Source organism: Pan paniscus, chromosome 12 (assembly GCF_029289425.2).
Source record: "Pan paniscus chromosome 12, NHGRI_mPanPan1-v2.0_pri, whole genome shotgun sequence".
Lineage (NCBI taxonomy): Eukaryota > Metazoa > Chordata > Mammalia > Primates > Hominidae > Pan > Pan paniscus.
In genome coordinates, this window is record NC_073261.2 from 39,815,985 (window position 1) to 39,829,363 (window position 13,379).

The 13,379-nt window shown below is 42.2% G+C and overlaps 1 protein-coding gene across 1 annotated transcript in view; it reads left to right on the forward strand.

Moving 5' to 3' along the window:
* Positions 1-291: 291 nt before the first annotated feature.
* Positions 292-13,379, forward strand: part of CHMP3 (charged multivesicular body protein 3) — a 59,965-nt gene continuing 46,877 nt past the window's right edge. Inside the window, exon 1 of the mRNA XM_003816557.6 lies at positions 292-487. Coding sequence (XP_003816605.1) covers positions 443-487 — 45 coding nt within the window. The 5' untranslated portion in view covers positions 292-442. The remainder of the gene's footprint in view (positions 488-13,379) is intronic.

Consider the following 13,379-nt stretch of genomic DNA (forward strand, 5'->3'; position numbering starts at 1 on the left):
TTTGTCACCTGTGAGTTGCCTACTGGACACAAAGATGAAGCTGTCGGGAAAGTGATGCTAAGTGTACACGTCTGCGTGGAGATCCAGACTTCTGGTGCAACATCTAGGTTTAGGTGAAGTATTAGAAGCAGTTGTAGCCAACAAATTCGTATCTTTCAGAGCAATCATTTCTACACCTTACGAAAAGCACCGAATCCGTGGTCTCCCCCACACAGACATGACCAGAACATGTGCGATGACGTCAGCCTTTTTGACTAGTCTCCTACTCACTCAATTCTGCGCAGGCGTATGGCGCATGCGCACCATCCCCTACTGCCGCCGCTCCCTACTCTGGGGGTTGGGACTACCTCCCTTTCCGCGGGCCCCGCCCAGGCGGCTGCCCGTGACGTGCCTGGGCGCGGGGAACTGAAAGCCGGAAGGGGCAAGACGGGTTCAGTTCGTCATGGGGCTGTTTGGAAAGACCCAGGAGAAGCCGCCCAAAGAACTGGTAAGGGCTACGGCGGCGGCAGATAAGCGGGTGGATCTGTGTGGGGCGTACTGAAGTTGGTAAATGACAGGACACTCTTCTCCCCACCGCCTGCCCGATACCGCCCGGCCCCCATTTCCGGGGACTCCCACTCGACAGGGGGGCCGGAGGAAGAGTCTTTAGGAGTCGGCTGTGGGACGCGAGAGCTCCTGTTGCCATGGCTCTCGAACAGGTAGCCGAGGGTGGATGAAGAGTTTCTCCACCTCGCCACTGAGCGCGTAGGCAGCGACACCGTCCTGGCCTCGGAAACCCCTTCCCCCTGCGCGCGTTGGTACGACCCGCCCGGAACCTTTTCCCAGCGTAGGCCCCACCCCTCCAGCCCGGCTGCGGACCACCCGGAGAACCTTCTCCTGCCCGGAGCGTTGTTTGGAGCGGGCCGGATCGCGTCTGCCGGAGGAGCCGTCTGTTCTCCGTTCTCCCTGTTGTGTTGAAAAAGAGGCTCAGTTTCCTTTTTCCGCAGCCCTTGTGTTGACCCTAGGCACATATGGTAGCGGGGCAGGGACTCGACCCAGAAGAATGTTACAGAAGATAGCTCTGGACCCGGCTTCAAACTCTCGTTACCAATTAATTGAGATAATATTGGGAGGCAAACAGTTGAAAATGCCCTGCAGTCAGTCAACCTAAGTTTGAATCCTGCCTTCCTACATCTCAGCTCTGTGATCTCTGGAAAGTTCACTTCTCAGTGCCTTCTCGTCTGTGAAGCCAGAATAATAGTAGTGTCACCTCAGAGTAATTGAAGATTCAGGGATGTAAAGTTTTCATATTGGTAGTTAGGGCTAATTCTTTAAATACGGCACAGCCTTGCTACTCAAATGCCAACCAGCAGCATCAACATCACCTGGGAGCTTGTTAAATCTCGGGCCCCACTCCAGACCCACTGAGTCAGATTTTGAATTCTGACAAGCTCCCTAATGATTAGTGTGCACAGCAGTGCTTTGAGAAGCACTGCTCTGCAACACCTAGGCTTGTCCAAAATGGAAAAAAAAATCCTGAAATCCTTTAATAAATGATCTTACCTGTTCAGCTCTAGCAGGCACATTTTAAAAACTAATCTTATGCATCTTGCAATTCCTGGCACATAATGTGCGTTAATGTAAATTTGTTGTTGTTGTTGTTAAAGGCCCTAGAACAGTAGACACTCATTATTTTCGTCAGGAAACTTACTCAGTTTTGCTCCTTGGTAAAATAAAAATTGTGGCGCTTAAATGAAATAACGTATAACATCACTTTGGAAACTATAGAACATTATATAGATGCACATTTTGTGACATCTGTATATTCTAAGATTCTTGTTATTGTAGAAGTGTGGTAGGGAGAGATTATTTGTTGCCTTCAGTGTTTGGCCTTGGCATTGCCATTCGTAAATTGAGATAAGATTATGGAGAAGCAAAAAAGATGCTGGGGAAATGGTTGCTTTATTGTTTAAACTAGTCTCTAGTATATGTACTACTATACTACTCTAGTATATTGTACACTTAGATTGTTTTTAAATGATAAATTGCTAAGAACACGATGTTGGTACACTCTTCAGTAGGGTAATCTACCTGAGAAAGCTGATTGACACTGGAAAATGGCAGGGTTGAAGCATGAGATTGGTTTTTAAAACTATGCTTGCCAGAGCCGAACAGGTAAGATCATTTATTGAATAAAAAATTTTAGTTTTTTTCCCCCCATTATGGACAAGTCTGGGTATTGTAGAGCAGTGCTTCTCAAGCATTAGTGTGCACACTAATCATTAGGGATCTTGTCAGAATTCAAAATCTGATTCAGTGGGTCTTGGATAGGGTCTGAGATTTCTAATAAGCTCCCAGGTGATGTTGATGCTGCTGGTCTACACTTGAGTAGCAAGATTGTAGAGTGAATTAAGATTAGCCCTAACTACCACCACCTTTAGCTAACATATTGAACCAGGCATTGTGTTAAGCACTCTGCAATGTTATGAGGTAGGAACTGTTATTGTCTCCACTTTACAGGTGGCAACTGAGGCATACAGTATTTAGGTAATTTGCCCAAGGTCATACGGTTTGTGAATTACAGCACCAGAGGTTATGTATTCTAAGGCCTATACTTAGAATTATCATGCCATTTATACTACCTCCCAAAGAGGGATTATAAAGGTGAAATAAGAAGCCAAAGAACTTAACTTCTAGCAAGTAAGATACACATTTTAAGAGCTGGTTTGGATAGGGCACCTGATATGGTTTGGATCTGTGTCCCCGCCAAATCTCATGTCAAATTGTCATCCCCAGTGTTGGAGGTGGGACCTGGTATGAGGTGATTGGATCATGGGAGCAGATTTCCCATGAGTGGTTTAGCACTATCACCCTTGGTACTGTCCTTGAGATAGTGAGTTCTCATGAGATCTGGTTGTTTAAAAGTGTGTAGCACCTTCTCCCTCATTCTCTCTTGCTCCTGCCATGTAAGATGCCTATTTCTTTGCCTTCCCCCATGATTGGAAGCTTCCTGAGGCCTCCCCAAAAGCAGAAGCTGCTGTGCTTCCTGTACAGTCTGCAGAACCGTGAGCCAGTTAAACCTCTTTCCTTTTTTTTTTTTTTTTAAATTATACTTTAAGTTCTGGGTTACATGTGCAGAACGTGCAGTTTTGTTACATACATACACGTGCTGTGGTGGTTTGCTGCACCCATCAACTGGTCACCTGCATTAGGTATTTCTGCTAATGTTATCCCTCCCCAACCCCCAACCCCTGACAGGCCCCGGTGTGTAATGATCCCCTCCCTGTGTCCATGTGTTCTCATTGTTCAATTCCCACTTATGAGTGAGAACATGCGGTGTTTGGTTTTCTGATCTTGTGATGGTTTGCTGAGAATGATGGTTTCCAGCTTCATCCATGTCCCTGCAAAGGACGTGAACTCATCCTTTTTTATGGCTTCATAGTATTCCATGGTGCCACATTTTCTTAATCCAGTCTATCATTGATGGACATTTGGGTTGGTTCCAAGTCTTTGCTATTGTGAATAGTGCCGCTATAATTTTTTTTTTTTTTTTGAGATGGAGTCTCACTCTGTCGCCCAGGCAGTGCAGTGGCGCGATCTCAGCTCACTGCAACCTCCGCCTCCTGGGTTCAAGGGATTCTCCTGCCTCAGTCTCCTGAGTAGCTGGGACTACAGGCGCGTGCCACCACATCTGGCTAATTTTTTGTGTGTTTAGTAGAGACAGAGTTTCACCGTGTTAGCCAGGATGGTCTTGATCTCCTGACCTCGTGATCTGCCCACCTTGGCCTCCGAAAGTCTGGGATTACAGGTGTAAGCCACCGCGCCCGGCCCTCTTTTCTTTTTATGAATTACCCAGCCTCAGGTATTTCTTTATAGCAATGTAAGAACCGACTAATACAGTACCACATACACAGGTATAGGAGTTCAGTGGTTGGAGTGATTATCTCCAGGCTGAGATGATCAGAAACAGTTTGACCTTTCACTGTCATGTGTTCTTGACTATTTAGTAGGATTTTTAGTGTTAGATGATCCACTTTATCTGGTGCTGGAGATACCCAGCCCAAGGTTTTCTTCAAGTTCCTCCTCAGTTCTTCAAGATACCCCTTCAGTTTTGATGATATGTTTTAGTTTGTTAGAAGAATGTCCATCCACTTTAGGGTCAGCTTCTACCAAGTGCCAGGCTTTCTCTCACACCTGTGACTTGTGAACAAAGAAAGTGTTTTGTCACCAGCTGTGGTTACTTAGCATTAGTCTGTAATTCAAGAAGGTGCCAATAAAGCAGGGATGGTGTATTAGTCAGGGTTTTCCAGAGAAGTAGAACCAATAGGATGGATAGATAGATAGGTAGTTGAGAGGGAATTTAATATGGAAATTGACTGGGGATTATGAAGGCTGAGAAGTACTATCATATGCTGTCTGTAAGCTGGAGACCCAGAGAAGCCAGTGGTGTAGCTCAGTCCAGGGTTGAAGGCCAGAGAACCTAGTGAGTTGGGGTAGCACTGATGGAAGTCCCAGAGTCCAGAGAGTAGAGAACCTACAGTTCTGATGTCTAAGAGCAGGAGACGGGTATCCCAGATGCAGAAGAGAGCAAGAATTTGCCTTTCTTCTGCCTTTTTGTTATGTCCAGACCCTCAACTGATTGGATGGTGCCCACTTACATTGGGTGTGGGCTGATCTTCTTTAGTTCACTGATTGAAATGCCAGTCTCTTCCAGAAACACCCTCATAGACGTATTCAGAAATAGTGCTTTACCAGCTATCTGGGTATCCCTCAACCCAGCTGAGGAGATACCTAAAATTAACCATCACAGATGGGAAATACTTTTTTCTCTGTAGAACTGCTGATGCACTGATAAAGTATTGAGAGCTGTGTATGAATAAGAAGCCAAGTAATGTTAGTTTGGCTTTTTTTTTTCTTTTAAGGGAGAAAGAAAATACTTAAGAGGCCAAGTGAAGGAAATTTTCAAAGATAAGAAAATGTTGGCAGAAATGGAAGGGGCATTAGAGAGAGAGGGAATTGACTAAATGCTGTAGTCTCAGCTGGGCAGTTTTTGAGTTGGGATAAACTTACAAGACAGCTCCTTCTGTTGGGGGCTGAAAGATGCAGGCAGGTGGGTCTGGGTCCTGGCACAGGATAAGCAGAGGCCAGGTGTAGTCATATCACACCATCATGGTTGTCACACATGATACCATTTAGGCCATGGTGACAGGTCAATTCGGGCAAGTAAGATACATTATGGGTGGTATCTCCAGAGCTCTGATATAATATGCAGCATGCAGTGGGTGCTAAGTAAATATTTGTTAAATGATGAGTGAGTATCAGAATAAGGTTTAGTAGGGTTTAAGGTCAGGTAGTCCCAAGGTGAGCAATGTTTCAAGGAACTCTCTAGGGAAACATTAACTATGTTAGGAGCCTCTACAGACTAAAATCTTTGCCCCTGCACAAACTGTGGTGGAGACATTTTAGTGGTGAACCTATTCTGTTTTAAACGATGCAAGTAAAGACCAGACTGGGCCTGCTGAGGATGAGGATGCCTTAAAATCCATTTAGAAACCCGTAACAATCTTTGGTGGGAATCAGGAGGACATGGAATTCTGCTGGAAAGAGATTCTTCTCTTAGACTTGAGGTTCTGCTGGGAAAATTGTTCTGTCTTACTTAGGGACTTCACTAATTTAGTCTTGGGGTAGAGTGCCCCCTTCCATGGCATCAGAATTCTTAAATCATATGACTTATGTTCTTAGACTGGGTCATGACTCATGGTTGTGGGATTCTATCAGAAAAGGGAAGAAAATGAGAAAGGGAGATGGAGTTCATACAACAAATATCGAGTGATTTTGGTGTGCATTGGATTGGAATAAGGTTTACAAAAATAAGACACTAGATGACTTCAAAGAATATAGTTTACTGGAGGAGACTGACATGTAAATAAACACTGTAGGGAGATAGGAGCAATAATTTAAGTATGTACAAAGTCTTTGATGCCATAGTGGAGGGAGTGATTATTCAGAATGAGGAACGGAAGCTGGTCAGGGAGGGTCTCGGTCTTGTCACAAGTGGCATTCACCAGGTGGACGGTAGGTATAGGATCAGGAAAGGGGAGGCATCCCTAGCAAAGTGAACTGAATATGCAGGGTTTAGAAGTGTGGAACATATGTTAGAGGAACTAGGGAAAAAATTCAGAATGTTTGGAGGATGAAATGCTATTCTGAGTGGAATGCAAGAGGAGTGATGGTAGTGGTAAGATGTAACATTGGAGAGGTAGGTAGAGGGCAGATTAATAAAGGTCTATGTGTCATGCCTACTAAAGATGGGGAGCAATCAGAACAGTGGGTTAGGGCATGAACTAGAAGGAAGAGATTTAGGTAGGGAGGCCGGTTAGTGGCCCAGGTGATAGATGATGTGAGCCTTAGAATGGCAATGGGAATGGAGAGGATAGGATGAGTTTTAGAAATATTTAGCATAGATACTCAGAATTTGCTGAACTACTGCATGTGGGATGAGTGCAAAGATGATTCTTAGGTTTCTGTTTAACCCTACACCAGTCAAACCTGTTCATCCCCCTGAATGGCAGTGCCATGAGCTGAAATGGGGAGAATTCAGGAAAGGAGCAAGTTTGTTGGGAATGGTGATAGTGGAGGAGAAGGAGCTAGAGCTCAGTTTTGGACAGAATTTAAGAGATGAGAGAAGATAGACACAGGGAAATTCTGGAAGAATATTTTTCTCTTCTGCTTTGTGTCCTCAGCAAAATTGTAAACTTAAGAGCAAGGATTATGTTTCTGTTTATTCTCTATCATCCACTGGGCTGGCATAATGTTGAACTTTCTCAGGAAGAGTAAAGAGCTCGTCAGGTACTTGTTTCATGGACAGGAGTAGGGATGGTGTTCCGGGTCCGACCCGCAGATCCTGGCCAAACGACGGATGAAAGAATACACTCAGACACAGGTATCCAGTGAAAAAGCGGGCTAGGGGACCAGGCTGCTCACAGACCCCGAGGAGGGTGTTGTAGCAACCGCGGCCCTGACAAGCCGGCGCTGCGAGTATTTATTCAGTACAGATGTAATGACAAAGGCTTTGAGTCAACACACTTGTGGGTAATTAACATGGTCCCTCCCCCCCTTCCCCGAGAGAGCAGTCCTGCTGGCGGATGATTAAAGGCCAGGTTCGAGGCCTAAGTAAACTAACTTATCTAGATCAGTTTCTTTACATCCCCTTACATCTCCCAGGTAAGAGAATCTGGCTGCCTTCAGCCAAATCCTTTTCTGAAGCTTTTGTAAAAACCTCCCGACCTTCCATGAAGCTTTGCATCTTTTTACAATTTTTCCCACCACCCTGACCGATCTCCTACAATGGTGAGAGAAAACACCTGGACATTTGAAATCTAGCATGATTGAGCTGATATATACTCAGCTGACAGTGACAGGAATAGGCAGATTTTGATCTAAGGTCACTTGTATTTGTTGCTTTTGGCTGATTTCTAGTTTTATGTATATTTTAGATTGTCTTGAAAGATATGCAAAATCCTAGATTGCCTCCAGGAGAGGAGCTAGGTAGCTGAGGGTCAAAAATGGGAGGGAAACTTTTCACTATTTGCCTTTCTATAGCTGTTGAATTTGTACCATTAAAATGTATTATCTAGTCTGAAATTATCTTAAAAATGTTTTCTGGAGTCAGTAGTTATTTTCCTACTTTAAATTGATTTTATGTATTTCTGTATTTTAAGGATTTGCTTGTTAAATTTTTCCAGTCCTTTAATTTCGCTCTTAAATATGTAAAAAAATCTTTAACATTTTAAATTAAAAAACAGAGGATAACATATCCATTGCGGTAGGCTGAAAAAGCTCCCCACCCCCAAAGAGATCAGATCCTAATCCCTGGAACCTATTTATGTTCCTTATTTGGAAAAAGAGTCCTTGCAGGTATGAATAAATTAAGGTTCTTGAGATGGGGAGTTATTCAGGTGGTTCGTAAATGCAATCACCTGTATCCTTATAAGAGGGATTTAGAGGGAGATTTGACATACACAGAAGAAGAGAAGGCAATGTGAGGATGGAGCAGAGACAGCACTGAAGATGCTGGCCTTGAAGATTGGATGGTGAGACTGCAAACTAAGGAATGCTGGTAGCCATTAAAAGTTGGAAGGCAAGAAATGGATTCTTCCCTAGATCCACTGGAGGAAGCATGGCCTTCCTGCTACCTTGATTTTGGCTTAGTGATACTCAGATTTCTGGCTTTAGAACTGTGAAACAGTACATTTATTATTTATTTATTTATTTATTTATTTATTTATTTTGAGATGGAGTCTTGCTCTGTCGCCAGGCTGGAGTGCAGTGGTGTGATCTCGGCTCACTGCAGTCTCCACCTCCTGGGTTCAGTTGATTCTCATTTATGTTTTAAGTACTTTGTTATGGCAGCCTCAGGAAACAATACACTTATATACATGCTTACTCTCTTTATTGCATTTTCTTACATTAGCACACAGAGTGACAGTCACTGTCGTAAATTTGGTATGATTTCTTTCTGCTCAGTATTGTTTGTATATTTTGAAAATGAAGTTTATTCATACCAATATATGTAGATGTATTTCATGTATTTTAACTTCATGGAATTTGATTGTATAAATCTATGACAACATATTAGTTCTAAGGCCTGGAGCGGTGGCTCATGCCTGTAATCCCAGCACTTTGGGAGGCTGGGGCGAGCAGATCACTTGAGGTCAGGAGTTCAAGACCAGCCTGGCCAACATAGTGAAACCCCGTCTGTACTAAAAAATACAAAAATTAGCTGGTTGTGGTGGCAGGCACCTGTAATCCCAGCTACTCTGGAGGCCGAGGCAGGAGAATTGCTTGAACCCAGGAGGCAGAGGTTGCAGTGAGCCGAGATCACCCACTGCACTCTAGCCTGGGCGACAGAGCGGGACTCCATCTCAAAAAAAAAAAAAAAAAATACACACACACACACACACACACACACACACACACACATTTATTCTATTGATGGACTTCTAGATTGTTTTCTTGTGTAATAAAACAATCCAATGAACATTCTAATACCTGTATGCTTGTGTATTTGTGAGAGAGTTTCTTTAGGCTATGTACAAGGGAAATTTTTGGATCTTAGGATATGACTTCTTTGTACAAAAATACTGCCAAATTGGTTTCTAAAGGGATTGAACTGATTTGTACATTCACCAGCAATATATGAAAGTTGCTTGTCTTTATATGCTTCTCTAGCACTTGTTATTAACTGAATTTTTGACTTTTGCCAGTCTTAGAGGAATGAAATGAATATCAGGCTTTTTCCTGATTACCAGTGAGATTGAACATCTTTATCTTCTCCAGTTATGTGACTTGTCATTTCATTATTGTGTATATTATCATAAAGACTTTGTCAAGTTTAATTTCTTCTTGAAATAGAACACCTATGAAATGCCAAGTACTTTATTTTAAAGTTTTATTATGAAAATTTTTAAATTTTTAGAAAAGTAGAGGTAATAGCAGTGGTTAGTACATTTGAGTTGCTATCACAAAATACTACAAGCTGAGTAATTTATAAACAATAGAAATTTATTTTCTACAGTTATGGAGACCAGGAAGTCTGTGATTAAGGCGCTGACAGGTACAGTGTCTGGTGAGGGCACTGCTTTTTGGTTCATAGATGGTGTCTTCTTGCTGTCCTCACATGGTTGAAGGGGCAAAAGAGCTACCTTGGGCCTATTTTATAAGGGCATTAATTCCATTCCTAAGGGACCTAATAACCTCTCAAAAGGCACCGCCTCCTGATACTGTCACTTTGAGGATTAGGATTTCAACATACGAATTTGGGGACATGCACCAACATTCATACCACAGCAGATAGTACAGTGAAAACCTGTATAATCAAATGTTGATAGCACTTTGCTATTATTTGATATATATTTTTCAGCTCGGTCAGTTTGAAGTAGATTATAAATATAACACATTTTGCAACATTTCATACTGCATCTCTGGAATATATGGAAATTCTGTATAACAAAAATACCTTCATATCATTGAATATCTAGTCCATATTTAAATTTTCCCAGGTGTTCCCAGTATGTCTTTTATAACTTTTTAAAACTTAGGATTCAGCGAGGTTTGTGTTTGGCTGTTACTTGATTTTATTTAAAAATCTGCTGTTTGGGGTCGGGCGCGGTGGCTCACGCCTATAATTCCAGCACTTTGGGAGGCCGAGGCGGGTGGAACATGAGGTCAGGAGATTGAGATCATCCTGGCCAACATGGTGAAACCCCATCTCTACTAAAAATACAAAAATTAGCTGGGCGTGGTGGCGTGCACCTATAATCCCAGCTACTCGGGAGGCTGAGGCAGGAGAATCGCTTTAACCAGGGAGTCGGAGGTTGCAGTGAGCCTAGATTGTGCCACTGCACTCCAGGCTGGCGACAGAGCAAGACTCCATCTCAATAAATAAATAAATAAATATCCCCTGCTTTCTACTTATAGCATTGTAAGAATAAAGACTCATTTGTAAAATAGGGCATTTGTTTTGTAGAATGTTCCTTGTTATGGTTTTGTCTGTGTCTTGTGGTTAGCGCTTTTTTTTTTCCTCCAACTTTTAAGTTCAAGGGTGTATGTGCAGGATGTGCCGGTTTGTTACATAGGTAAACATGTGCCACGGTGGTTTGCCGCGCACATCATCCCATCACCTAGGTATTAAGCCCAGTATCCATTAGCTGTTCTTCCTGATGCTGTTCCTCCCCCACCATCCCCCCTCAAGCTGCCCCCGCCTGATCCCCACCCCCGGCTGACAGGCTCCAGTGTGTGTTGTTGCCCTCCATGTGCCCATGTGTTCTCATCATTCAGCTCCCACTTATAAGCGAGAACATGCAGTGTTTGGTTTTCTGATCCTGCATTAGTTTGCTGAGGATAATGGCTTCTAGCTCCTTCCATGTCCCTACAAAGGACATGATCTTGTTCCTTTTGTGGTTAGCTTTTTTCTCTACCCCCTGTGTTTTCTATGAAATGGAAGTTGGATATAAGTTTGATAAGATCCAGGTTAAACAATTTTAGCAAGAATGCCTCACAGGTAACCTGTGTGATTCATAGTGTATCACATCAGGAGGCATATAATGTCTGTCTTGTAATTAATGATGCTAATAACTTTGGCCACCTGGTTGAGGTAGTGACACACCAGATCTTTACATTATGTTTTCCTTTTTATGCTAGTAACTAACCTGAGGGGTGATATTTTAGCACCATGTGAATGTCCAGTTCTTCAGTAATCCTTCACTTAGACACATTAACATTTATAGGTGTCCCTTTCCTGAATCAGCTATTCTATAAGGGTTTTTAGAGTGGTGATTTTTCTAATTCTCTGATTTCTTTTTCACTTTTAGCTGGCAGTCTTCTATAAAGATCTGTCCCTTATTAGCTGGGGCTATTTGGTTACCTTGACATAGAGTTTCTATTGAAAATGCAGGATAAGTGCTTAATGCTTTTTATTTAATTGCTAATATTTAGAATAAAGAATTGGTATAATAATATCCGGTAGTATCAACTGCATTCTCTCTCCACCCGTTCCTCTCAGAAGCACCATTTTGGACTCATGGATTTTTATATATTTAGTGTGTTATAGTCCTAACCATTATTCTGTTTGATACTGAAAAACTTATACATTTGGTCAGTGGGAGCTATTTCAAGCCAGTTCCTATCTGCTTTTAGCATAACTTTACTAATCTTTGAATACTTCCTTGTTTTCTAGCATATATCCTGATTTGTGAATTCGTAGCCTGAGACCTGAAATCGGCCATTTCTCCAAGATGCAGTAGTTTCTTTTAGCGGGAATGATATTTAGATACCAAAATTTGAGTGCGCATGATGCTTCTTGCTACTCGAGTATCCCTGCTTCTAAGCCTTTTTATGGAACAGAACTAGGAAACATGTTCTTTAAAAAATCATGAAGGTGTTTATAGACTAAGTTGCTTTGAACCAACCCTTTGCCAAAAGTAACTAAAAAAGCTAAACAAAAAGTGTAACTATTTGAAATCACTGAAAGCTACCAGGGCAGTGAGAAATTTCAAGATCTCAGCAAAGAGGGAAGCTCAGTTACATGAACCCAATCATTTGGGACTACCTTCCCCCTAAAGAGATCCTCTAATTCCTAATGCAGTGGGTGACAAATAGAATTTGAGTAGAGTTTTTGACAAACCCTGTGGTTGGGGAGTATAAAAATTGGAGTTCATGGCCGGGCATGGTGGCTCACACCTGTAATCCCAGCACTTTGGGAGGCCGAGGTGGGCAGATCCCCTGAGGTCAGTTGTTTGAGACGAGCCTGGCCAACATGGTGAAACCCCGTGCCTACTAAGAATACAAAAAGTAGCTGGGCGTGGTGGCAGGCATCTATAGTCCCAGCTACTTGGGAGGCTGAGGCAGGAGAATTGCTTGAACCTGGGAGGCAGAGGTTGCAGTGAGCCGAGATGGGTGACAGAGAGAGACTCCATCTCAAAAAAAAAAAAAAAATTGGAGTTCATAAGCAGATATTCAGGGCTTGTGGTTGGGACTCTGAAAGAATACCCCTTAGCAATAATAGTGACCTGGAAGTAGACTGGCTTTCACAAAGACTGAAGACCAGTTTCAAATAATCTCTATCCCCTGATAGGATTAATTAAGATTAGTTAAGAACCAATTGCCAGGACACTTAAGCTATATGTTTGCCAGAAGCAAATGTAATTCCTCTTTGGAAGAAGACAATATCATTTAGAAACTTAAATTATCCTGCAGATTTTCATATGTAGTCATTTCTCGGTATCTGAGGAGGATTGGTTCCAGGGTCCCTCCACCCATACCAAAATCCATGGACGCTGAAGTACTTGATTTAAAAAGAAAAAGGTAATTGCATATAACCTATGTACATCCTCCTGTGTACTTTAATCTCTAGATTACTTATAATACCTAATACAATGTAAATGCTCTGTAAATAGTTGTTACACTGTATTTAGGGAATAATGATGGGAAAAGTCTACATGTTCCATACAGATGCAGCCAACCATTTGTTTTTTTAAATATTTTTGAGGTGTAGTTGGTTGAATCCACACATGTAGAACTCATGGATATAGTGGGCTGACTGTACAATATTGAGAATTCCATTCTTAAAAAATAAGTAAATGCCTTTTATTTATTACCATTTATATGATTACGAATACTATCTCCCAGTTTGTAACATTTTACTTTCTTAATGGAGTCATGATGAATAAAAATTCTTAATTTCAATATAGATAAATATAAGAAGCCTTTTCCTTTTAGTGGTTATTGCCTTTGTGTCTTGTTTAAGAACTCCCCTCTCCCTCTCCCTTTCTCCCTCTCCCTTTCTCCCTCTCCCTTTCTCCCTCTCCCTTTCTCCCTCTCCCTTTCTCCCTCTCCCTTTC